We start from the raw sequence: 27,995 nt of genomic DNA on the forward strand, positions 1-27,995 counted from the left end.
ATACTTACTTGGTGTCAGTTCTCTAAGTGCCTGTACGTGTCAGGATGGCCTTGAATGCATTATGTCCCTGGAGCATGTCTCAGCAGTGACAACTTCATCACTTTGGTAGGGAACCAGGAATTAATAATTCAGTCTTTATTGTTCATTTCCAGGATTTAAAGGAACCAATTGTAAGAAGAACCAGGTAGAAGACTATGATGCCATTTTCAATTTTTCCATGGAAAGAAATATTATTTTATTATATAAAAGAAATGCTACTATTATTTACCATTCCTACATTTTGCTTATGAAGAAGCAGCAGCTGTGTGGTCATAAAAATCCATCAACAGGTAAAAAAATATAAATGAGTATGTAAACTTTGTAAGTTATATGTGGACTTTTCATGATGAAAACATGACATGAAGAGAAAATATGTGCATGTATTGTAGTTACCATTAAAAGGACCAGTTTAAAAGAAGAAAATAAAATCAACACAGATGGCTTAATTTTACCCCCTGAACATGGTTCTTTTTGCCATATGGAGTCAGGCATGAACAGTGGCTCATTCCTCAGTCTGTATTAGTCCTACCAAATGGGAAGTTTTAGGAGGAACAACATGTATTAATAACAAATATAAACACAGAATTGCTAAATATTTTGCCTTGAATTCTTGGCTCCAAATTACTGCATTGGGGTAGTTTTTCATATTTACAAATATCCCTCCATTCTAAGGGGTTAGATAGTATGCCTAAGGATGACTTTGCAGCCTGGAAAAGGTAGGTTAATTTTCTTGTGTTGGATTTTGCAAAAGAACAGCTGTACAAGCTTAGGGGTATCTTGCCTTAGGTGATAGCCTATCTTTGAAAAGCCAGGTGGCATATACCTCAGCGGTTGTATTGAAGTATGTCTTAAATATATCATGGGAAAGCTAAAACAACTTTTGTAGTCTTTGGAATTGCCTATAATTTCTCTTTCTCACAGGCTTTGGTTTATAAAATGATCAACACTCTGCAAAATGTCATGTTCTATTCAAAGATGAGGTGCTCCATATCACTAGAGTTGTTTTATATGATATATGATCAAGTTTTGCAAATCTAAGATCTCATACGTTTAACCAGTATTAAGACGTCCATACTTACCTTCTGAAGAAGCACGCTCTGGAGGCAGACTCTTTGGTTTCAAAATCCAGGATCTACAATTTACCAACTCTGCGACCTCATCTAAAAATGCCTCAGTTTCCTCTTCTATAAAATGAGTGTAATATTTCAAAGATAGACTGTGCATGTTAATTAAGACAATACACAGAAGTGTTTAGCACAATACCTGGGTTAATATATGTTGATTACTTTCCTTTGTCACATAAGTTGAACCATACAGATTATAAAAAAGCATTCTCTCTTAGGTATTTAATAATATGAATCATTTTTTCTACTCTTTTAAGTTTTTAAATTACAAAAGCAATAAATATCAAGGGCATATATAAAATCGAGTAAACTAATACAGAAAGGTTTCAGTCAAAAGTGAAATGTCCTGCTACAACAAGGATGAGCCTTGACAATGGTTTGCTATGTAAAAAAGGCCAGTTACAAAGAACCACATTTTGTGTGATTCCTCTTACATGAAATACCCAGGATACATATATCTATTTAGACAAAAAGTTGATAAAAGGTGGCTGAGGATTGGGAGGGAGATGAGGGCAGTTGAAGGGAAGTGGTTAAGGGGTGGTGGGGGGGCGTGTTCATTTTGTGGTGATGAAAATGTTCCAAAGTTGATTGTGGTGATGAATACACAACTATTATATATCTCCAGCTACTTTGCTGTTGTTGTTGTTAAGGAGTTTGAATTCAGGACTTCATGATTGCTAGGCAGGTGCTCTAACATTTGAGCTATACCTCCAGCCTATTTTTTCAAATATAAAAGTACTTCATATACCATACTCTACACCCATCTCCCCACCCCAACCCCCACAATAGCATCCACTTTTAGATCTTCTGGGGTTCTTGTCTTACCAACATTGAACTGTAACTTTAGGTCCCCATATAGGCTTTCTTCCTTCTATAACCACTTCCATCCTTGGCCCCTCCTTTTCCTGATTTTCAAAAAGTATTTTACTTATTTATTTTCATATTTTAGTTTCCTTTTCTCCCTGTCCCACCCTCTCTCTCTATATTTACATACAACATGCATAAAAGAAAAAGTCTGACGTGTGCTCCAAAACATAAACAGCATTTATCCCTAGAGGTAGGACGAAGATATTTAGCATTTTCCTTTTGTTTCTCTGTATTTTCTAATTTTTCAATAATTATTACATGTTAATTATATAATTGAACATAAATATTAAGGATATTAGTGAATATGTTTAAAGGATTGTTTTAAATACTTGCCTTCCTCATTAGGCAGAAATCTTAACCTATTTCCTCTTTTCTTGAGAATGTTGACTATATAGGTCGTCTTTCCAGGCTAGACCTCCTCCTAACCTCTATACAACTTCCACAGTGATTTTTGTGTCAATCTTGTTTTAAAGCTTTCAGTTGCTCTTTATCACTCATAAAGAAATATCTGGATTCCTGCTCATGACACAGAAGGCTTTCTTAGCTCAACCCAAATTCCATTTTAGAGTTACTTCTTAACGTCAGACCCTGTGCTAGGATTGCAAAGAAAAGTGAGAAATAGATTTTATAACCTTGGGGACTTCACAGATTGTGAGCTTGTGCTGTTGCTCAGTAGCTGAAATGGTCTGGTGAGTGAACAGAGCAAGAATCACCATGGTATTTCAGTATCCTGGGTAATTACATCCAATGAACAAATAAAGGTTTATCATCTTTTCCCTGTTTCAGTCAAAATAAGGATGTGTATAATTGCCCTGGAACGGGGAGATGGGTATCTGGAAAACGAGGCTTGAATAAACAGGAGGAGGAGGCGGCTCTGCTAACAGTAATGCCACCCCTTCGCCTGCAGGCGGAATGATGAATGGTTATATCCCATATTGTGTGGAGTTCTAGAGTTGACAGACATTTATGTAAAAATACCACTTCTAACCCATCCATTTTATATAACGCTCAAAACAACTATGTGAAATCTTACTGATAATCCTCAATTCAGAGATAAAGAAGGAGACTCAAGAGAATAAATTACTGACTCAAAATTACACAGCAAATTAAGTCAGACTCCCTTTGTCTTTAAATTCTATGATCATCACAGAAAAACATCAGGGTTTATTCTGATCCAAGAACAAGGAAGAATAATACAGTAGGTTCTGGTTTCTGGAACTGGAGGCCACCATGAAGTTTCTTGGAACTATCTTGTTCCTTATTGTGAGAAACACCACAGCAAGAGCTCATTATTCTCTTCAGCATGTGCCCAGCACGGTGCCGAATGTTTTACAAATATTGTTGAATTTAATCCTTACAACACTATGAGGCAGTTGCTTTATTTTCTCCATTTTCTAGAGGAGGAAAGCAAGGCCTAGGTAAGTGGCTTAGCACAAAATCACACTTTGAGTAAGTGGCAGGGATGGGACTTGAACCTGTGATGGAGGACTCCACAACCAGCAGTGCCTTCCTATAAGAATTTTTTTTTTTAATCTAGGATAGCTGTTTCTAGGGTTTGGGGTGTCACACATTAGTTTTCTTTAGCAGTGTTGCTCTTCCCTGTTTGCCTAAAAGCCATCCTGATTAAATGCAAGGACATGATGACAACTTGCTCCTTCTGTGATGTTTCTCATCTCCTCGACCTGACACTTTGTGCTCTCATGTAAACAAGCCAGTGCAATCAGTGGTAGTCAGTTTATTATTCAGCTTCAGTATAAAATCCTAGAAAATGAGAATTTTAGAGTAAAAGCAAAAGGAACAACAAAATTATAATCTGAAAGCCTGATTTCCATTTCTAATCTTGCCCTTTCCTAGCTGTGAGTACTTGGTCATGCTATTTTAACTTTTCTGAAGTCTCTACTTTTTTAACTTTAAATTGCTTTCTCTCACAGAACACTTGGAAGATTCTAAACCAGGTATTTTTAGTGAGCTATGCATTCAAAACAACAAAACAACCCAAAACACCTGCATCCTGAGAGCCGAGCCGGTGAGCTAACCCGAGCCCAGTGGCCGGGAGCCAGCCGGCGGGCGTCCGGGAGGCGGCGGCGCAGGGAGGGGCCCAACGCGCGCACATGGCCCCGGCGGCCGCCATGGTGGACAGCGGCCCCAGCCCCAGGGCCAGGCAGTAGTGGCCCAGGGCCCCGCGTCTACTTTCAGAGCCCCCTTGGGGCCGCAGGCGAGGGCCCGGGCGGCGCGGACGATGAGGGCCCAGTGAGACACCGAGGGAAGGTCACCGTCAGGTACGACCGCAAGGAGCTAGGGCAGCGCCTCAACCTGGAGGAGTGGGTCTTGGAACAGCTCACGCGCCTCTTCGACTGCCAGGAAGAGGAGATCCCAGAGTTGGAGATTGACGTGGATGAGCTCCTGGACATGGAGAGTGATGATACCCGGGCTGCCAGGGTCAAGGAGCTGCTGGTTGACTGTTACAAACCCACTGAGGCCTTTATCTGTGGCCTGCTGGACAAGATCCGGGGCATGCAGAAGCTGAGCACACCCCAGAAGAAGTAAGGGTCCCTGACCCATGAGAATGGTGGCTCCCACAGGACAATCGCTGGCCCCCGACCTCGTAGCAACAGCAATACCAGGGACCCTGCAGCCAGGCCTGGTGCCATGAGCAGGGCTCCCTGTGCCCCTGGCCTAGGGGCCTCTTCCCTTGCCCCCTCAGTTTTCCATTTTGGGGGTTTTTTATTGTTATTAAACTGATGGGACTTTTTGTGTTTTTATATTGACTCTGCAGCACAGGCCCTTTAATAAAGCTAGGCTATGCCTTTGGAGCAAAAAAAACCACCTGCATCCTGAACTCTCTCACTTTTAATCAACATCTAAGAATCATTCAGAGTGTCATATAAGAATATTTAAACATTTTCATTGCTCTATCTCTGGAAAATTGAGCTCAGTTGATCTCTCATTGATTTACAGGCTTTGAATACTTTTTCTTTAAATAGCAGTGAGTGTACCTATGTCTGTGTAAAAAGTGGGCATTTAAGACTAACTCAGAGGTGAGTTTTGAACACCCTTTCCCTTCCTTGTGGTTCATGACCTGTAATTATGACAGTTAGCCAGGTGTATGTTCTTTAGTCATTATGAGAGCGCTAGGAGCTGATTTGCCCACCACTGCATATTTTAAGAAAGAACCATGAAAAACATTTTCTTTTCTCAGTCTTCCCACAGTTCTTTATTTTCTGTTTCTAAATAGTGTCTGTGTTTCCTACAGCAGCAGCTAAAGCTGGAGTCACTTTGACCTGGGCTAATAGAGCTAAATGACACAACCTGCAGGGCATTCACCTTCCCCTGAGTTCCTTTGCCCTGACCCTCTTCTACTTTTCATGGGCTGGGATAATTCCTTTCTATGTTGGGACAGGAATATGGATTTGGTGGTTATTGCTGTGACTGTAGTAGCTTTGAATGACAATGGTGTCATCCAGGAAGAGTGAGTTAGTGTGAAAGAGAAGATGCCATGAGTCCTGCATGAAAGGTGACATTTCTCACATTGCTTTTAATATATGGCTCCACACAGTTTTCTTGTTGATAATTGAAAAGCTTCTGTTAGCTAAATATATAAATATTCACATGAAGAAAACTGATATTTACTGTAAAATTAGAAGACTTAAGATTCTTGAGAAGAATGAACCAGGGTGGGGAGTCTTTTTAAACATGTCACCCATAGATGAAAACAAAAAAAGATTGATAGATGATCTTTATCTATCTATCTATCTATTTATCTGTCTCTCTCTCTCATGTTAATCAAGTTTCAAAGACAAAAATAAAAAAGAAAAAGACTTGCTAATCCATCTGACATATAATCAATATTCTTAATAGAGGAATAGTCCATATATCAATAAGCAAATGGAAAGAATCCAATAAATGGCCAAAAGATTGTCTTAAAACAATTATTACTCAAAAGGGAGATTGGTTTAAAGAAGGAAATGTACTGTTAGATATTACCATTAAAATATGTTCGATTTGTAACTTTAAGGAAAATATCAGAGAAAAGCAGATAAAGGAGAGATTGCATAATACTTATTAGATTTCAAATTAATGGATCCAGTGATCCAATTAGGAGAACCATTGGCATCCATTCTCCTTGGTATCAATTATTCCTCAAGTTAACGATATTATAATAGAAACCCCATAAGCAAACGAGGGAAAGAGTAACTGGAGTGGGAGCAATGTGCTCCCTTCAAGGAAGATGCAGGGGTGATTTGATAAGAGATCGGGAACAAAAATTAAAATATGAAGTCATCAGAGAATGTTTTTGATGCATGATACTAAAGAAATTTCCTGGTGAGACTTCTTGATTCTTCTGCTAATGAAGATTCAGTTATTACAATAATGAATGATTTATGCATTTAATTATCTCACCTGTTCTGGGTGGTCAGTGTGCGTGGATGAAACTCAGGAACTCAGCAACCATAGAGAATTCTCTCAAAATGGTGACTCTTTTAAACTAGCTTGAGTTTTTGGTAATGATGTCAGCCTGTTGCTTGGATTATTATTATTATTATTATTATTATTTTTGCTGCCAGCAAGAAGGCTTAAGCTCCTCCCAAAGGAGTTTTAGATAAAATAGACATTTTATAGATCAGGTGTGGTGGCTCATGCCTATAATCCCAGGTATTTGGGAAGATCATGGTGGGAGGCCAGCCAGGACAAAAAATTAGCATGACCCCCCATCTTAACAAACAAGCCAGATGTGATGGCATGTATCTATAATCCCAGCTATGCAGGAGACATAGGTAGGAGAATCATGGTCCCAGGCCAGCCCAGGCAAAAATGCAAGATACTATTAGAAAATAACTCAGAGGAAAAGAGTGCTGAAGGTGTGGCTCAAGTGCTGGAGTGCCTGCCTAGCAAGTGTAAGGCCCTGAGTCCAAACCCCAGCTCTGCCAAAAGAAAAACAAAAAAGTTTGTAGAATGTATGAGAAAATGTTAATGTAAACTAGTAGTCAAAACATACATTTATTTTTAGTGGCAGCACTGAGGTTTGAACTCAGGGCCTAGTTCTTAGGCAGGTGCTCTACTACTTGAGCCACTCCATCAGCCCTTTTATGCTTTTGTTATTTTTCAGATAGGGTCTCACATTTTTGCCTAGGGTCAGCCTCAGACTGTGATCCTCCTGATTATGGTGACCTCCCATAAGCTGAGATCACAGATGTGTCCTACCATGAGATGGGGTCTTGGTCTCCCTAACTTTTGCCTGGGCTGGTGTTAAACAGTGATCCTTCCAATCTCCATCCCCTAAGTAGTACTAGTTACAGATGTAAGCCACTGCACCTGAACAAAAAATTAAACCATCTTAAGTAATAGTTCTTCAACAAACAAATCTTCAAAGATTTTTTTTTTTAAATAAGGCTCTGTATTGTCAGGTTTTTTTTTTTTTCCAGTGCTAAGGATCAAACTCAGGATCTTGTGCATGCTAGGTAAGCATGCAACCACTGAGATACATTTCCAGTCATTGGTTTTTCAAAAAAGATCTCACTATGTAGCTCAGACTGACCTTGAACTTGCTATGTAGTCCATGTTGGTCTTGAACTCAAGATCATTCTACCACTTCCTCTTAATGCTGTGATAGCAGACATACCACTAGAACTGGCCCAGACAGTATTGATTGTCTTCTAACATCTGTCTTACTCTGACTTCTTCCTTACTGTGACACAGCTCTAGGGCAAAATCCAGTTTAATGTTTAGGCATAAACAATTCCTGGTAAAACCAACTGCCCTTTCAGTGATTGGTTTAGGGGAGGGCACATTACCCATTTCAGCCAATGAAACCTGGGTTTCTGGGAAAGAACTCTTATCCTAGGAAGGAAACAGCAGAAGAGATGATGCATTTTTACCTCCAGTTATAGTGTATTCTTATTGGGGTGTACAACCCAACTGCTTAGCTGTCTTGTAAACCTGAAAGGAGTCAGCTTCCTATCAGCTAGTAGAGAGAAGAAAAAATGGCATTGAACCATCAAAACAAACAGTTCTAAAAACTGCTCTACCCTTGGCTCTTTGTGAAATGAAATGCTTCCCCTTAATAATCAATCTCCATTGGAAAATGCAATCTAAATGCAATCTGAAATACCATAGATAGATAACAGCTTTAGCTCAGTACTTATAGAGACTCAATTGTTCTCACATTTTGGGAGAAAAATTTGATGAAATGTAACAAAACTTTAATCTAGCAAAGCGACTTCAGTAGTTATAATAATTATATATTAGCTTCAAGTTTATATATGGAAATATTACTTATAATCATACAAAAAGGTAACAGCTAAATTTTCAATAATCAGGGACAATGGTAATTAAATCACTTTGGAATATTCAAACAATGCCACACGCTTTTTCCCCAATCAAATTAAGAACAATTTAAAAATCAAGTGACTCCTTTGTTCTGCCTATAATGACTGTAAGTACATTATCAGAAAGAAAACATGGGTTAAGTCATCACTAATATACCTTCCATTTATCAACCATGTTTTGTGCCAGGCATTCTACTTAGAGCTGGAGATACAATGGCTCAATGAAAAGTAAGTCATTGGACTCAAATGGTTACATTCTAGAGTGGAAGACAATACCAAAGTAGGCAAATAATAAAAGGTAGGATAGAAAAAGTAGGGTTGTGTGATGGGGAGTAAATGAGTTGGTGGATGGGGACAAGTAGAGATGGGGTGTCAAACAGGCTCTTTCTTAGTACAAAACCTTGGCTTACTTCTCCCATGACTTATCTGTCAATATGTTGAATCTTTCTCAAATGAACTTTAAGGACCATTTTATTTTCCTAAATGCCCCTCCCCAGATTTTTCCTATTAGGCTTTTCCCCAAGGCCTCTCTGGTGTGTTCTGGAGAGACTGATTATATCCTACAGGTTAATGTGTGTCACTGGTCCTTAGGATACTTCTTGGTGACACATTTATACAACAGACAAATCATTCTCTTACCAAAACTCTCGTGTATTGTGTCAATAGTTGGCAAAAGGTAGAATAGAGAGAAGGGCCCAAGAAGCGGGTAGAGAAAGAACTTCTTAAATATAATACTCATAATAGACTGTGGGAAATTAGCATACTGAAGGGAATATAAATTCTTACAAGCTTTCTAGAGGGCTATTTATTAGAGAGATCAAACTCATCAATGGTGTGCCCAGCTTTTCATCTATAAATTCAATCCCTACATTTTTTATGGAAATTATTGCATATAATTTATATGCAATATAATTTATATTTTATATGGAAATTATTCCTTCCTTCCACAACACACATCTGTAAGATAAAAAATAACAAGAAAATTACTATTGAATGATGTATTCCAAATCAACAGAATTGAAACTTTTATTATAGATGACATGAAAATTTGCAACTGTAGGCAAATTTGCAGAAAATTTGCAAATAGGCAATTGGCAAAGCAGAGAGAGTAGGCATTCATATTTAGCAAATACTTGTTTTGTAATGTTTACCCTAAAATATTTTTTAATATATTTAGGTGTCAGATGATTGAAAGTAGAGATCAGGGCTGCATGGAGGTCCCACTGGAATGCAATATGATTCTGGCACTTATGCATGCACAGAGGGGACTGTGAGATGCACAAGTGCCCTATACCTTCCTGTTTCCTCACCCTTCTTAAGCTGCTTTCTCTGCCAGGAATGCCCTTTTTCCCCTAAATGGTACCTGGCCCTAAGGTAAGAAAAACTATCATAAGCATTTACCTATTTATAAATTCTAGTCATGGACAGAAGACAAAAATCTCTAGCTTCATCCTCTAAATATGAAACACAATCTGAGAAGTGTGAAGGGCTTAATCATCATAATGACCAGTGTCATTTGTAAGCTTAGTCTGATAGAAAGACCTGACACATGTGTGCCTTAGGTAGATCGACTACAGTTTAATTCCCTAAAGGGTCTAAGAGGAAATCAGCACAGTTATGATAATCTCAGAGAGATCAGCAGTGGATTCAGGACAGACGGTTGTTCAGTCTTCTGAAATCCTCAGTAGAGTGTTCATAGTAGCACTTCATAACATCTAAGTGAAATCATAACCAGTCCTGGAGGCTTTACACCTACACTTATAGACACACAACTGAGTCAATTCTCTTAAGTCCACTAACCTTAATTTGTGCTGGGGACTGCCTCATTGGAGCCAGGAGCACCTCATTAAACTCAGCTCTCTACTGTGGAAATAAATGAAAATCAACTGAACAAGAACAAGCTTGAGCTATTTATTCAGAGCTTGCTGTAACGAGTGTTAGCCACCATCACTTACAATTTGGCAGAGATTCAAAGGAATGGAAAACGAGAAGGGCTAAAATATGCCCTGATTGGAAAATGTTGACATGGGAAAGCTGAGGCAGGCCAGGATAAAAACTAAGACCTGACAAACTGACCACTTCCTTAGTGTCAGGTCCTGGCCATGTAAAGTTAATTATTATAAGAGTCAATACTGGCTTCTTGCACTGGCACTAAAGGTAGCAATCTGACTTCTTTAAGTCTGACTTATTATAGACTAGCTTTTTGTGATTTGTTATAGGTTGTGGGTCAGATGTCTATTTTTATTTGTAGTCTGGCCATTGTTCACTTTCATATTCAGTCTCCCAGTATAACAATCTCTGAATACAACAGGAGGTGATAAATACAGTACAGTAAGCCCAGGCATGCATTGTCCCCACTTATCACCCTAATTTCTCTGGACTTCTGCATCCTGGTCCAAGTATACTTTGAAATCTGGTGCTGCAGAACCAGAACAGGTGTTTCCCAGAAGCCTCTGAGAGTTATGCTAACAAAACTTTAGATCTACTATAAAGCACATCCTATAATTGGACCAGCAATATAGGCAGCAGATGATGGCAAACAGAAGTGACCACTGTTTTTTCTCCCAAACCACCTTTGTGGCCATCATAATTTATCCATAAACCTTAATGAAACCACTGTGCAAGTGTTTGAACTGCTTTTCACTTCTCTCAGATTTAGCAGTTTAGGACTGTGACATCCAAATAAAGCACTTTGTGACAAGTTGGGCAACTTGCTGAAGGACTTGATGATGATCTATCCTGACAGGCAAATTGCCCTTGGACAGGATGTCACATGCAAGGCTCAGATTCTTTCCAGGAATTGTGGAGGTACTGCCACATTTCAGGTGTGGGAGTTTAGATCAGAAGGAAGCAAAAACACACTTAAGGATAAATGACCCAATCATTTCCCCCTGGGTTTTGTTTAAACAGGAAGAGAGATTGATTGTCAACTACTGAATTACTACATTTAAAAATGTAGCACTTTGATGTCTCTCAACAACTCTCTCTCTTGAGTATCAAGTAACAATAACAGAACTTTGGCAGTGCTTTTATTCATTTAGAAATATTTCTACTTGTATTTAATTTTTTTCTCTCTGAGCTGAGATGAGGTATGAATCCCATGTCTCAAATAATTTTAAGTGAGATTGAAGAACAGTCTAATTTCAAATCCATCTAATCGGATAAGCATTTGTTGATGTTATGTCTTGTTCTCAATACTGTCATCTTGCATAATGTCAAAGTTCCTGATCTTGACAAAAAAGTGTAGGTTAAAGAAAATGTTGGAAAAAGCTTCATAAGCACTAAGAAAAATAATAATATATTTTTAAATTAATGAAAGTAAAATAGAAAATATGTATAGCCCAGAGACTAGCTAGAAATAAAAGGTAAGTAAGAAAACATTGTAAAAAAAGGAAAAAGATTATGTCAGTAGACAAAAATGTGAATTATAACAATCAAAGGAAATGAGTTAGCTTCCTATTTTAAAAGAAAAGAACTATATTCATCTATAAATGAACCCCATCCTACATAACTCTGAAGGCTAAGTATAAAAGCATAAGCTAAGATGCACCAATAACCAAAGAGTAGCTGTCATAATATTAATATCAAATAAGTATAAGTCAGGGTTGAAAGAATTAAAATGGGGCAAAGGCTGTAATTTTATGTTGATGGAAATAATCAAAATATCATGTTTTAGCAAAGATGTTAAGAACTGTACTCAGTCATGCTGTTGGAGTGTGCATCCTTGTATATTAGTCCCAGGGCTCATCTGATAGCATCCACTTCATGCTTGTCCCAATTCATCTTCTGCTCATCAAACATAGTTTCTACACCTCAAGATATCACTCATCATATTTTTAAAAAATAGTACCTTCTGAAATACCACTTATTTCAGTTTTCTATTGCTGCATAACAAATCACCACAGATGTAATTGTTTAAAACAACACCTATTTATTGGCTTATTGTTCTATAGGACAGAAGTCTGTGATTAGGGTTTTCTAATAAGAAAACCCTAATAAGGGTTCAGATAAGGCCTGGGCTCTTATCTGGTTTCTTGCGGGAGCTACTTCCAGGCTCATTCCAGTTGTTGGTCCTTACAGTTGTAGGACTGATGTCCCCACTGTCCTGTTGGCAGTGAGCTGCAGTCCACTCCACCGCCCCCCCACCCCCGAGGCCGCCCTTCCAGTCTTCGAATGACTGTTTCATCCAAACTAGCAACTTTGAATCCTGCTTTAAATCTCTAACTTTTCCTTCAACCACCAGGCAGAGAAAACCGGTTGTTCTCAAAAAGCACATATGATTAGATCAGGATCACTAGGATCTCTCTTTTGATTCACTCAAAGTCAACTATTTAGTACTCTAAATTACATCTGAAAAATCTCTGTCATGCAATGTGACAGTGGCAATAGGGCACACATCATAATCCACTCTCTCTGATTAGAGCAGGAAATCTTAGGGGAAGGGGCGCTGTGGATTTTAGGATCATTCTTAATACATCACTCTGAGACACATGATTCATGAAGGAGCACAATTACTCAGCAGCCTTTACAAACATTTTGGAGACTTTCCCTTGATTTTATGAAATTTGAATTTTGTTTTCTACGTTTTGAGACTGTCAGAGAATTTCCATAATGAAAGGAAGCAGCTGCTGATTGATGCACTATGTTCCCAGTAGAAGTCTGTGACGTGTTTGAGAGTGTCCCGTTGTTCATCCAATTGTTTTATTATTCCAAGATTTGCTTTTTTTTTAGAATTTCCATTTTGAGAAAACTCGTATTCTGTCTAATGATTCACACTTCTGAGTCGAGGGAAGAGGATCAAAATCTATTACCATTGTTTTGTTCATTCTAGCTTGTTTCCTTCTACATTCAGCAATATTATCTTGTGAGCTCATATTTGTTGCACTTAATCTGGGGGAATTCTCAGAGCCTAAACTGGGGATATTCTGCACTAGAGAGGATTTATATTTTCAAAGGTCCCTCAAAGATCCATGGCTGAATGGTATAAACTCTTCCACCTTGCCAGAGGCCCATAGCTTAGTCTCCAGTGATTGTTCTAAGTATATGTACATTTTGAATTTCTTTAGTTCTTTGTGGCCTGGCTTCAGTTCTGTCTGTCTGTCTATCTATCTATCTTCTCTTTCTTCCTTTCTCCCATGCTTTCTTACTTCCTTCCATCCTGCATAGGCCATGCTAACAAAAATACATAATCAAATGTATGCGAGACAGTAGTCCCACTGTGTTCTGGACTGTCAGAGTAAAATAGCATGCCCTTTCTGAGAAGTACTTTTTAAGAGTCATAGCTAAAGTGATGCCTCACAGCCTGAGGGTCCAGCCACAATAAAGAAGAAAACAGGTAGGTTTGTTTACTTTAGTTATCTAAAAAAAGGGGAGGCATGCGAATTCTCCATTTGGAAGGAGAGACGGGGTTGGGGGGCAGAGAAATAACACTTATTCTTTGACTTCCTACAGGTGAATCTTTCAAGAAGGTTCATTTTAGCTCAACAGAAGATGGAAGTGTGAGCTCCCTCTCTGTGCTCATGCAATGCAGAATAAATACCTTTGTCTTTTCTACTTTGGCTAAGATGCTATACCAGTACCCAGATTCAAGGCTAGTTTGTTCTGTGACTCTCTCTCCTTGTCTCTGTCTCTGTCTCTGTATCTCTCTCTCTGTTGATATAAAATAAGTAATTGTAGGCTCCTAGAAAAACTATCTATCCCACATTCTGACTATAATGGAAGGAAATTTTGTGTTACATTGTTGAAGAAACCTTTCAAACTCATGAATAAAAATAATCATTAATATATTTTTACTTTTAAAATAGCCCTCTTGGTAATATGCTAAGCAAAAGGCAATTAATTTTATGCAAAATATTCTATTCATGCATATCTACACTGGGAGAAACTATGATCCATTTTTCAATAATGATAATGTTCAGTCAGAAATAGGAATTTAGTTCATCTTAAACTAAATAGAACAGACACTGATAAATGAGAGGCTCTGACACAGCATGAATTATATAATGAAATTTAAAATATAGTTCAGGGCAGTTTTTAAGTGTTAAAACTAATTCGTGGTATAACTGGATATAGGCTTTTGAATATTTTTGTAGAGGACATTGAGGTCTTGGTGATTTTTTTTCCTTAAAATTTTATATGAAAATAAAATTATACTTGTTCTAAAATCATAGCTTTGGGGGAAACAAAGCATTTGATCTTCCACTGTGGAATAAAAGTTTCTGTTGGAATGTTTTCAGAAAATCCAGTTTCCACCTCTGAATTCTAGAATGACAACAGAGCTCTGAGGAAGAAAGACTAGAGTTCCCTAATCCTATCAGTGACAACAGATGCCATAGGAACTGGGTTACTCAGAGGAGGAAAATCAATGTAGACACAGAGAGGATGAGAGGGAAAAAAAGGCACATTGTAGGCCAGATATTCAGGACAAGGACGTGTTATACCAAGTGCCAACACAAAGGAACAATAGATCCACATTGATCAATTTTTAGGCAAGCCTTAAAGAACTTAACTGTATAATTTCAGAACAAATTAATTAGGGAGAAACTTTGGAAATATATTACTTATTGACCAGCTACATTATGGGGAAAACTCAACATCTTCAGAGGAGACAAAGTTATAGGAGGTAATGAATAAGATGAGGAGATAGTCCTATTGTCCTAGAGGCCAGATTCCTCAAACAGAAGATCTTACATACGCAATACACACCTATGCATGTATATATTCATACACACATATTTATGTATGGGTATCTGTAGTAAAATGAGAACATTCCTGTAGTCTGAAGGTAAGAATGTTAATCCTAGCTTTGCCTCTTAACTAGATGTGATTCATCTTAGAAATTGAAATGACAAAATATACCCCTGAAAGGTTAATTTTAGGTGTCAACTGGTCTGGGCTAAGGGATACCCACATAGCCAGTAAAATCTTTTTTCTGAGTGTTTCTGTGAGGGTGTTTCTAGAAGAGATTAGGATTTGAGTCAGGCCTGGTAAAGAACCACCCTCACCAATGTAGGCTAGCATCATCCAATCTGTTGAGGGTCCAGGCAGAACAAAAAGGTGAAGAAGGACAAATTCCCTCTGTCTTTGACCTGGACAACCATCTTCTCCTATCCTCAGTCATCAGAACTCCTGGTTCTCAGGCCTTTCAACTCAAGCTGAGTTACATGGTTGGCTTCTTTGGTTCTCCAGTTTCTGGTGGCACATGGTAAGACTTCTCAACTTCCATAACTGCATAAGCCAATTCCTACAATAAATTTCCTATTATCTATCTATCTATCTATCTATCTCTTATTAGTTCTGGAGAATCCCGACACATATGATACACACAGAAATTTTGTTATGGCCAAGTAAAAGTAAAAGTACTCTATGCAGTGATGTATGAAAGTGATGTCTTATTGTTAATATTTACAATGCGTATCTACTACTTTTTGCCTAACAGGCATGCTTTCCCCTAATTCTGGAAATAGCAACCTATTTTTTTTTCCTTTAGTTCAATCCTGTATTTTCAATCTAGATTGTTCAGAAGGAGTGGAAATCATCCCTGGGGGTGGGGGGGGACCCATGACAAAGACCTCACAGAGAAAGAACTAAGTTATCCTTAGTCAAAGAGATCGTGTGAGTCAAATGAATCCAGTCATCATGCAGCTTGAGGAAAGGGTGACACATTTTGTTGTGGGGGAGTAAGGAATAATGTAGCTCAGTGGTCATCAGATATGGGAGGATAAGCTAATCCAAAAAGGAAAGAACCAAGAAATAGAGAAACATCAAACTGAAGACATCATCAAGCTTAGGATTCAGATGTGTTTAAACCAGATGTAGCTCTGAAATTCCCATTGCATAAGTCCAAGAATTCTTTTGTTTGTCCTAATGGGGTTGATTCAGCTTTTGGACTTGTTGAGTCACTACTATTAGAGAAACTTTAACTAGAAATCATTTGTTTTACTTGGGAAATTCCTAGACTTGATTTATATCAAAGCAATTAAGTGACCACTTCAAACTCAACCTTTAAAAAAACAGAAAAACTGTCACTGTGTTTTTTTTTTTTTTCCTCCTGACAGGGTCAGGAAGTTTTCCAGATTCTTCCCTAAGCCTCCCTCCCCAGAGAGCAGTAACTAGGCAACCACAGGCATGTGTTTGTCTTATTCAACATCAGAAACTACCTGTACACACCTGACCCTAACAGGGCATTTCTCAACAACCTCACTGGACATCTGGGGCAGGGCTTGTTAGGACAGGGAAAAATGTCCACCTCCAACAGGTGCAGAAAGGCGCCCAACCCTTCCCCACTTCCTCTGAGCTTCTGTCTTGAGATATGAGCCTCTTTATCCAGATTAAAGGCCATGAGGAACGAAGAAATCAACAATATCAACCTTAATTTCAAGCTCCACTCTTTTGATCATTCTTTATAATAATGGTTAACTAGTGGCTGAATCTCTCATTCTTGCTGCTAATAAACAGGGAAGGTGACAAGAAGCAAAGCAGTATTGGGAAGAAAAGGAAGAAATCAAGGGCTTAGATCATTTGTGAAAGTGAATATTTAGTCTTTGAATAATTAAGAATATCCTATTTGTAGGATCTTAAAGAAATCCTTAATCTACATTTATGTTAGTGCCTGTCATTACTAATGCAGGGCATTAAAATTTTATCATAATAGTTACGGACAATTCTGCCAAAAAATTTCACTTATTGGCAAAGCTAGATATTAAAATAAGGGAAATGTTGAATTATAGAATACTATATGTTGAAAATTTAATAAATTAATCCCCCCATGCTGATAGTGGAAGTTCCAGAAAGAATGTCTGCTGCATGTTGATGCTTAATCAATACTAGTTAATGATGAGGGCTTGAGGGGATGCCTTCTAATCCAAATTAGATGCCTTCTAATCCAAATTAAAAGCACAGAGGACTAACATTCTAGGTTAAAATCCTTCTGAAAAAGATTGGTAGTTGGTAGTTATAAATAGTTAAAGGGAAAATAAGAAGATGAAAGCTTTTGCTGGTGTTGACTCCTTTTTGAGAGTTCCTGGGTTGTTAAGCATGAGCTTATTTGTATAAATTCTGGCCTTGGTTTCTAGGTCTGAGTTCTTTTTCTGTTATATGTTTCATATAACTTTGAACTGTAACAGCAAAAGACTCTGAGGGCCCAGAAAAAGACTCTGACTCCCAAATCTATGCCGACTCTAAAAGGAGAAAGAAGGGAAGAAAACAGAATGAGAGACAGAAGGAGGAGAGGGAGAAATAAAAGGAGGGATGAAGAAAAAGAGGAGGGCATGGAAGGGGAAGCGATAGGAGGAGGAAAAGTAAGGAAATGGAAAAGAAAATGGGTGAGGGAGAGGGGAAAGAAGACATGGGTCAGAGGATGGGAAGAATCAGAATGAGTAGGATCTCTTATCATTTGGACATAACAGGTAGTATCCAACTCTTCTTATATTTACTATTCAATAGAGCACCCATACATGAATGTATGGTTGGTGACAGGAGCTCCCTATCTCTGGGGACTAAAAAAATTGCTGTGCAATTCTTGATTAGGACACAAATGCTTGGTTCCTAACTTCTGAGTACTGTACAAGCAGTTTTTAATATATCTCAATTAGATTGACATGCACATAATACAAATTAGTTTTGAATCAATGTGTCTTAGCTTAGTTGAAAGACATTTGTTAGAGACAAGAAATTTTAATAATGGGGAGGGCATTCTGCTGGTGCCTTATAGAAGGTGCTGAGCAGAGCCTTTCCTGGGAACTGGGCAGATGGTACTTAAGATAGGAAGGGCAAGGAAATGGAGAGGAGGTTTGTACCTGTGGCCATGGCCACTTACATCTAGCTGTTTTAAAAATTTTTTTTTTTAGTTTGCTGTCCTGCTCAAAGTTCTTGGCAGACTTTTCAGGGACCTGACAAAGATAATAAAGAAAACTAGGGCAGGTGGTATAGCTCAGTGGTAGACTATTTGCCTAATATGTGTGAAGCCCTGGGTTTAATCACCAGCATCACAAAATAAGTAAAATAAAATAAAATAAAGATAATAATGGAATTTGTCCAGATGACGTTTTTCCATTTCCCAGGTTGGCCTGCCTGCATTTATCCAACAGAAAAGTCTTGTTTCATTTTCTTGAGTTATAATTTTGTCACCCCACAAATATTACAGAGAAAAGGACTAATGTAAATACAAGGCTTTCAGCCCCATGCCTCACTGGTTTGATGAAGTTTGAAGAAAACAGGAACAACTTGAATGTGCTGAGGATCAGTGATTTCACATTCATGAAGCATAAAGCTTATTTAGTCTTCAAAAGATTCTATATGAATACACAATCAACTTGTTTTCACTGATAACACATCCAAATATCTTGCCAATATTTTCTTATTCAGACTACTACATTTCTTATTAAAATATGATAAAAAAATCTTCTCATTGGGCTCTTTCCTGTCAATCCTGGTATTTTTATGGATTCACATGAGGAAAAGAGACAATTCATGGAACTAGCATTATTTTACTTTCTGATTTTACACGGTGGTATATTCGACTCTTTTATGAGACATTCTGGGGAAAAAGGAAAAGAAAGAAAAATTTGATTAAAAAGATACTCATTTAAAAAAATAAACCCAAGAGATATAGCTTAAAACTCAGTGAATGTATTTAGGGAACTACACCCAAATGACAACTGTATTTCAGGGTAGCTTTCCAAATGATAAAGGATATAATAACAACACTAGTAGTCATTGAAATTTAATTGAGGGATGAGCATCTATTAGGCAGTGTTCCACTGCTTTTGGAGTATTTATTATGTTATTCTCACAAAGACCCTCTGTGATCACTGCTGTTTTTCCTATTATATTTATAAGGAAATCAGGAAACCAAAAATTCCAAAGAACGTATTGGTGTACACAAAGAAAGTGGAATGCATCTGCACTTGAGGCTCTCAGGTTTAATCTCCTACATTCCAGCACAAGGATGCTGACAAGTATTTAGCAGACCTAGAGAACACAAAAGCATATAAAGTTGATAAAGAAAGGAGAGACTATGCTAATAAGCATATGCACAGTCTCAAGTAGGCAGTCAGTTTGGCTTAAGGAACTCTAAAATAAAAGCTATGCTTGTTTTGCTTGTTTTCTGTGCTGAAAGCCTTCAGGTCTCTGCAGCCCCAATGCACTGCAGAAGGAGCTTGGCTCTGGGCAATTTTTGTCTTTGAGTCAAATCATCTGCAGAGTCCTGTCACATCAGTTATCAGTTATGTTACCACCATTTTAAGCATAAGTGAAATAAATGCACAAAAAGATGATAGAAATGAGGGAAATACATTGGATGCAGCAGCAATATGCTCTGCTTTGAACACAACTGAATGTCACGTGGATTTTATTAACCCTTTTTAAATTGTCCCGTATTTTTCTGTTTGTGCCTCAAGAAGAAAGGGGCTAAAATAGCAGTCAGCACTCTGTGAGCACTTAGCCAGCAGTAGAGGACTATTTATTTAGTTTTAAATACTATGATTTAACTGTGACTGTCAATAAAACAGATCTTAGTGTACCACAGGCGCCCACACTTTGCACCACAGGCCACAGAAAAGCACTTAGTGGTTGTGTTTAATCAAGTTTGTGAAATCTGATAGAGGAGTGCACCTCAGTATTTATATAAGTACTGTAATAAATTATTTGTAAATGAGAGACTTTGATTTGTAAAGTGAATTATCTCAGTTTGTACTTAAGACTGGATTTTTGGGTACATGGGATCTTCTTAAAGTAAGACACTTCTGGAACTTATGGAAGCCTAGGTATACCTAAGGTAGTCAAACAACATTCACTCAACACTCTGGAAAGATGCCATGTACTAAGCACTGTACTAGGTAAGAATGAGTCTGTGCATAAGTCCAGTAATGTCCTCAAAGTGCTCAGATAAGGTTGGGGAAAAGAACTTTGACGCATTAAATTTTCTTCTTTTGGAAAATAAAAAAAGTGAAATAAGTACCTTTCCTTCTATTACATAGCTATCTAATGACATCTTTAACGCACTGCCATAATTTTTTTTTGAATCTTCTCACATATAACACATAACACAAAAAGTGATGAATTTGTGTTATCACAAAAGTTACAATGATAACACAGGGAGCTGAATTCGGGGGCCCTAAATTGTGCCTAGAGATAATATTTTGTCTTCCAAGCCTTAAGTGACCTGAGATTCTATGTGCATCCTCCCCCTTCCCCAGTTCCACCCCCTCCTCTGCTTCCAGAGTTAAAAACTAGTGTCAAAAAAGTTGAGAAAGAAGCTGAAATTGGAGCCAGACTTTTTGATCTTCAGACTTTTTTGCCGATTTGCTGAATGATTCTGCTCTTTTGCAGGTAGGAAAGCTATATAGAAAATACATAAAATTTAGGATTTGAGGGGGTTGTCTTGCTCTCTCTTGATCAAACTTAAATAACTTTGGAAGCAGAGATGTAATTGAAACAGATGATGAACGGTAAAAAGAACTCCCACAGGGAAAGCCGCATGAGAACCGCTTGTGGCTCAGGGACTTTAACAGGTCTCCTTACCCTGAATTGACCCCTTGTTCTCCGCCTTAACTCCGCTCAGCCACTCCCAGGATTCAGCGGGAGGGTGGGCGAAACTACATATCCCAGCACCCAGTCTCCCTCCCAACATCTGTGCGGCTACCCGCACTGCATTCCGGGAAATGCAGTTTCCTATCAGTCAATACAAGGTTCTGGAGACCAGGGCGGTCAGGGCGGAGGGATCCGCCCCTCCATTGTCTCCGCCCCCTCCATTGTCTCCGCCCCCTCCATTGACCCCGCCCCAGGTTGCTTAGGAGATGAGAGACGCAGAATCTTGGCCTTGTTGCTCAGGGCAAGACAGGTGCAGAGGGAAATCCTTTGAGGTCTGTTCTCACCTCCAGCACGGCCATGGGGAGCCTCGATAGCTCCCCATTGTGCGACAGTAATCAATACTGCTATGAGATCGGACCCACCGACTTGCTCGAGCGCAAGGGCTCCCTGACCCTCCGCTCCCATCACAAGAAATACTCGAGGCCCGTGTTGGTGTACTCCTGGTGAGCCAGTTCCTGGGTACTGGGGGGAGGGAGGAATGGAGAAGGGATGGGATAGGAAAGTACCGGAGAGGGAACAGTCGTGGAGAGAAGAGTGAATAGAAGAGAAAATGAGAAAAGAGGGTGGGAAAAGAAAGAAGGAAAAAGAGAATAAAGAAGTGAGAAAGAAAAAATAATAATAAAGAGGTGAGGAAGAGAAGTAGAATAGGGGAGAGAGAAAGAAAAGAAAGGGAAACAACAGAGCAAGAGACAGGCAGAGAGTGAGATCTGGACAAACAGGAAGAGCTAGGAAAGTTTGGGCGTGGGCCCAAACTTGCCCCTGCCAGTGACCTGGCCACCTGCGGCCTTAGATCATTCACCCAAGAGTCTGGAAATCATCTTTCTGAGACTAGTGTTTATTCATACAAGGCAGGTTTTGCTGGAAGGCCAGTGCCATCTGCAGGAGGGCATTGTCTGTTCAGAGAACAAGCCTCCAGAGCTGCGGTTTCTTAGATGGGTGGTTTGTGTGTGGTGGGGGGTGGTGATGGGAGAACAGACACACAGAGTGGTTTGAAAGAGGTTCCTAAATATCACCATGACTATTTACAAAGACTGCTGTGGCCAGAGCTAGCAAACTGGAGTCTCCCATAGTTGGTAAGATCAACAGACACTGTTTAGTATGTAGTCTGCTTACATATCTTCTTGTTAATTAGATAGCCACATTTAAAAGTAGGAGATTCACATAAAAATCCAAATTTGTGTTGTCTTGATGGCTGAAAGTTCTGATGAGGAGGATTTTCTTCCCCTGGGAACGGTGACTGCACAAGAGGCTGACTACAGCCTTTTCTGAAGATGGGAATTGTTCTTCTCTATGAACTTCAGTCTTGTAAATCTGGCCTGACCTTAGGAAGGATTTGATTTACTTCCCATGCTTAGGAATTGTGCTTAGAATTCACTTAGAGATTCTCTTATTAAATATTACAGAGACTGATATCACTAAGTTGTATAACTGGAATAAAACTGGAGACTTTCTTTTTGGGTCAACATTCCTGACTATACTGTTGACAATAATGACTTTTGGACTATTTGGAATATTTAAGGGAAGTAGACAGAAAGAGAAAAACAAAAATAGTCACGAATTTTGTCTACTCTATGCTTTTGGCTTTGAAAGGAGATGAATGGTTTTTTGATTTTAACCCTGCTTGTTTCCATTCACTTGTGTAATGTATGTGACACCTGTGGTTTCTCTCTTGCAAACTTCCTAAAGCCTGCCTACTCCCCATTTTCCCACAGGCTTACTCCCCTACCTTTATTTCTCATCCCTAACACTGACCCTCTGCCTACTTTGAATTCAATGGGAGAGGTTACATAGATTTGGAATCCAAAGCTACTCTGGGAAGCAGCCTCTTCTAGCCTCATATAGGGCTTACCTCATGGCCCTAGAGCAAAACACTTAGCTCTTCTATAGTTCTCTTACTTACTCCATAATGATTTAGTTCATGTTATAAATCACCACTGGAAGATATTATTAAAGAGAAGGAACTTTTGCAAAGGGACAAAAGTTTCTGCTTTCTTCTGCTCTACCATTGCTTGAAAAAGTTGCCTTATGAAGATCACATACATCAATAGGAAAATCCACAGAACATAAATGTGAAAGAGGTGAGGAGCCCGGTGAGGGGAGAAAGTCCTGTAAATCATTCCAGCCACTGATGAAAACATAGCAGGTTCTCTGCTGTTGGTACTAGAGGGAAGATTTGGGAGCAAGAAGACTTAAATTCAACCCAATGAACATGTGTGTGCCATGGTTGGGAACACAGAGATAGAAACACAGAAATTATCAAAGGGATTGTTTGTGTAAAGCATTTATCATATGCCTTGAACATATCTAAGTATATGATAACTGACACTACGTAGTATAACATAATGGTCAAAAGCTTAGACTTTTGAATAACTTTGGTTTGAGTAACAACTCTGGTGCTAGGTGATGTGGCAAGTGACCTGACTGCTTTAGGTCTCTGTTTCAGCCATTGTAAAATGGTGATGATAGGATTACTGCATGATTCAATGAAGGACCCGTGCACATGATGCACAGTAAAGATTATTGACATGTACAAAAACATGGTCATTGGCCTCAAGGGATTTCATTGGTCGGTACAGGAGAATAGTGTCAATAAATCCAGTAGAATCTGATTTATGCATAGTAGAGTTGAGTATATGAAGCAAAGGATAACAGGAAAGGGATGATGATGATGATGATGATGTGTGTGTGTGTGTGTTTCTAGGCAGAGCTTTGAAGGATGAATAGGATCCCATAAGTAGACAAAAGAGAGCAGCCAAAGGCAATAGAATAGTAAGATCACAGGCAATAGAAACAATTCTCTTTAGTTGGAAAATTCTCTAGTTGGTCCTCATTATTTGAAGATTCTGTATACTGGCTCAAATTTATTCATAACTTACAAACTGGTTAAAATTTACTTTTAACTCAAAATCAATACTTGAGATACTTTTGTAGTCATTTATAGAGATGTGCAGAAAGGCAATAAAAGGGCAAAAAATGTTCCCACATACATGCTCTCAACTGAGGTCAAACACAGCAACACTCTCCCTTCTTGTTTCGGCCTTCACATGTACACAAGTGTCCTTTTCACTATCTACTCAGTGTTAAATTTTTGTGTGGGTTTTTTGTTGGTGTTAAAATGTCCCCCAAGCATGGTGCTGAAGTACTTTGTAGTGTTCCCAAGCACAGGAGAGCTGTGATGTACCTGAGGGAGAAAACCTGTTAGATAAGTTTTGTTTAGGCATGAGGTAGAGTGCTGTTGGCAGTAAGTTCAATGCTAATGAGTTGACAATATATATTAAATAAGATGTATTTAAACAGAAATGCACATGAAACAAGATTATGTATTGATTAGTTCATGAAAATATTATGACCAGAGGCTCATAGGAACCTACCCTGTTTCCTCTAGGAAAAATGCTACAGTATTCACTAAATGAGTGTTTCTGGCAACTCTATAGATCATGCAAATAATGAGAATCGACTGTAGAATTGAGCAATGCTAGCATTTTCTGCAGCTGGTTGTACAGTTGAAGTCCTTCCAAATTCAGCCAGTTACCAATATCTGTACTAAAACAGCCACATAAATTCAGTGTGTATCAACTTCTAATGAATAATGCATTTTGGTCATAATTATTAGCATTCTGTTGACTTATTCTATGATCTATTAATATTTTTATTAAATTTCAATCACTTTTATCAGTGATTTTTTAATTTAATTGATGAACCCCTAATAGTATACTAGAGCATTTGGGTATTTGATCAGTTAAGTGACTGTACCCATAGGTACAAATACAATCTGTAATTAGGAGAATACTGATTTATTTCTGATTTTACAGCTTAGATATTTGTATTTGTCCAGTTTATCTTCAACTGGTGTGCAATAAAAGGCTGGTTGACTTCACTACACCCATTAAAAACAATTATGTATGACAGGCACAATAAAGTGAAATAAACAGGATGGTTGTTAAGGGACATCTCTGATCCCTTACCAGGGTAAGACATTGCCAAATGGCCACCTCTTCCTTGCAACTAGAGTGGTAACTAGATGAACCATATTGCACTCATCACACCTTGATGCTTCTGAGTTAGAAAACATCTTTTCTAAAAATTATCTTTCCCTACTTCCTGTAGCATTTGAGGAATCATGTCATTGATGTTTTCATTAGAAATTCTGATTTGAGGTAAAATTATCTCCTGGGATATTTTCCCACCCACTATAATAATGGAAAAATAGGAACCAGAAAAATTTAGACTTTCCCTTAAAAAATTTTCTCATGTGAGGCTAGTTATAATATTAATTAATTAATTAATTCCATCTTTTTCTTGGCCAAATTGGCATCTGGTAACAAGTGATAATAATTTAAAGCAAAAAAAAAAAAAAATCACTCAGATCTCCATGGAGACAGTTCCTACTCTGGTCTCCATGGTGACACTTAGTTTTAAGGACTCAGATTAATTTTATGTATTTGTAATTTCAATTAATTTCCTTTCTTGCCTAAGCTTCAAATTAAAGACCCTGGGTGTTTTACTCCCTCCACCCCACTTCCCTACCCCCTAATAGGAAGAAAACAAAGAAAGAAAGAAAAGAAAAGAGGAGAAGAATCAAATGTGGTAATAGTTGTGGGCTAGGAAACCTCATTGTTTTAAAGATTTTTACAAAAAATCATTTGGGCCAGGAAAATAAATCAGAGATAAAGGGGAAAACCTGTACTTCTGTGAAATCTTTCAGACTTTTATTTGAACCATGCTATTTGAATAGGGGATCCATTTGTATTTAAGGTACCCTACATTCTGTGAAGAGCCCTATTCCAAGGCCCCAGTATATCATCAGCATACTTAAATACAAAACGCAGTGTCTGACTTTTCTAATTTGCTGTATCATTCTTCCTGTGCTTAGTCAGTGATATTCTTAGGCACTAACCTGGAAGTTAGAGGCCTTCACATCACAAAGGACCAAGCCAGAGATACATAGAACTTCATCAGCCAGCATTCCTATCTCCCTACAATCTCCAGCGCACACTCAAGAGCTGGGGTAAAAAAGCAAAGAAAAAAATAAAGCTCTTATTAGCCATGTGCTGCAGCCTGTTGTCTGAGGAAATTCCTAAAGGCTTTCCTTCCTATCAAGTCTCCAACCTTTAACCTAGACTCATGCCCTGAAGAGAAAGACTATTTTTGTGCACATTTGAAGTAGGTTTGCTTATGTGGTTTCCAAGCACAGCACGTAATTTGAACTGGAGAGAAGAGGCTTTAAGAGGGGCTTTTTGGTCATAGTGGAAAGTGAGGAGCAAATCTTGGGACAAGGGATAAAAACACAGTGAATGCTCAATGAGTGCTCATCAAATACATGAACAAATGAGCAGATAGAAAGAATAGAGAAAAAACCCACAAGGCCCTACATGTTAGAGCCCCATATTATATATATATTTAATAAGGTCCTGAAATAACAGACTGTAGAATAGAACAAATTCAAGCGAAAACCAGTTGATTTTCATAGCCATGATCACAAGGCAACAGCTTGTTGGTCACCTCTGTATAAGTGACTTTGGAAGGGTGCCGTACATTGGACTTCCATTTAGAATGGAGGAAAGTTAAAAACCAGGGCTTAAACTTGTGTTGTTTGTAGTTGCAAGGATGGAGTTAATGTAAGGACAAGTGATATTTATACTTTAAAAAGAGGTATTTTTATTTCCTTACAGAAGTTGCAAATTATAGTTTCATGTGGGTATTTAAATATGTAATAGTAAACTAAGGACATGGAAATATATTCACTACCTAGTGGGTAGCAGAATTCAAAATTTGCATACAACTTAGTTGCATATATAAAATTTCTTTTCTAAAACTGATCCTCATAACTTTTCAACCGTTGGTTTCTAGAGAAAAACTCAAACATGCCAATTAAAGTCCATCTCTACCTCTTTGAGTTTAAGCAGCATGTTTTAGGTTAAAATAATCCCTGTCAGAACAGTGTCCACTCTTGCTGAGGCCTTCCTCTGACACATTCTCCTTACCCAAATGTCTGTGTGTGTGTTTGTGTGTGTGACAGACTGAAGTTATATGATATTTGGTGGTGTGTGGTGGGGATGAGACCTCCAGATCTATGTGTGGGTTCTTGCTCTTACTCATCCTTGGTCCTACTGCTGTGTCTGCTGCTCGTGGACTTCTCGCTAATTCAGATGGTGTGTATGCTTACAGACTCAGTCCCACCTTTGCTCTTGCTGGTACTGTAGATTTTTGGTTAGGCTCACCCTTCCTCAGCTCCTGACAGGGACTACTCACCCCACAGCCACTGTGGTGGGGCATCTCATCCCTAATCATGGTGGACTGCAGCTGGCACATGGATACTCAACTGAGCTTCCATCTAAGTGCCCTGTAGAGAGGGTGAGTATATCCTCTGGCTTGCCTAGGACAGTTTCCTCCTCTTTATCTGAGACATTTCAAAAGCCCCTCTTTTTCTTTCTTCAGTGACCATCTTCAGAAGGTAAATTATAAGGTTCCCCTATTTGTGGCATACTTGGAAACTTCTTCGGGTTTTTGTTAAAAGAAGCTTAAGAATTTAGAATTTATATTTCCCAATATCACCTGACTTTCAAGGAAAAATCTTCAGGATTCAAAAATGTAATATTTTCAGTCAGAAGTTACTCAACAATGCTTTATTTTTCTTCATATTTCTGTTGAAATAATCTTCATTCTTCCTAAGGCAAACATGGATGCCTCTGATTTATTAGAGCAAAGTTTATTTTGAAGGTAGTTCAGCAAAGTATGAAGATTAATATTGGGAGTACAACCTCTTTATTAGTATGCTTTAAAAAGAGCATGCATTAGAGCCTTTCTTTGGTTACAGAATGTGTCTGTCTACATTGAAATAATATTCACCAATAACACAAAACATTAATTACTGGGTGATGGATCATTGGACTGTTTGTGCTTTTTCTTTTCTTCTTGTTGCCGTTTCTACATTTTCCACAAACAGCATGCATTATTTTCATAGTAAGAATAAAGCAAAATTACTTTTAAAAATTAGCATCATTTTCTACAGCTTTCTCCCTGAAGCAAACATTCTCTAAAGGATCAG

At 38.4% G+C, this 27,995-nt stretch overlaps 1 protein-coding gene and 1 pseudogene across 3 annotated transcripts in view; both read left to right on the forward strand.

Annotated features, from left to right (window-relative positions):
* The first annotated feature begins 723 nt into the window (after positions 1 to 723).
* LOC109696412 (protein phosphatase 1 regulatory subunit 14B pseudogene) lies at positions 724 to 4,782 on the forward strand (annotated as a pseudogene).
* A 16,352-nt stretch (positions 4,783 to 21,134) lies between these two features.
* The window catches only part of Cfap95 (cilia and flagella associated protein 95), a 94,710-nt gene continuing 87,849 nt past the window's right edge, over positions 21,135 to 27,995 (forward strand). For 2 of the 3 annotated variants that reach the window (XM_020179474.2, XM_074052012.1), the window contains exon 1: positions 21,135 to 21,390. In XM_020179474.2, coding sequence (XP_020035063.1) covers positions 21,245 to 21,390 — 146 coding nt within the window. In that variant the 5' untranslated portion in view covers positions 21,135 to 21,244. The remainder of the gene's footprint in view (positions 21,391 to 27,995) is intronic. The other variant, XM_074052013.1, reaches the window with a different exon arrangement.

The sequence above is a fragment of the Castor canadensis genome, chromosome 13 (assembly GCF_047511655.1).
Source record: "Castor canadensis chromosome 13, mCasCan1.hap1v2, whole genome shotgun sequence".
NCBI lineage: Eukaryota > Metazoa > Chordata > Mammalia > Rodentia > Castoridae > Castor > Castor canadensis.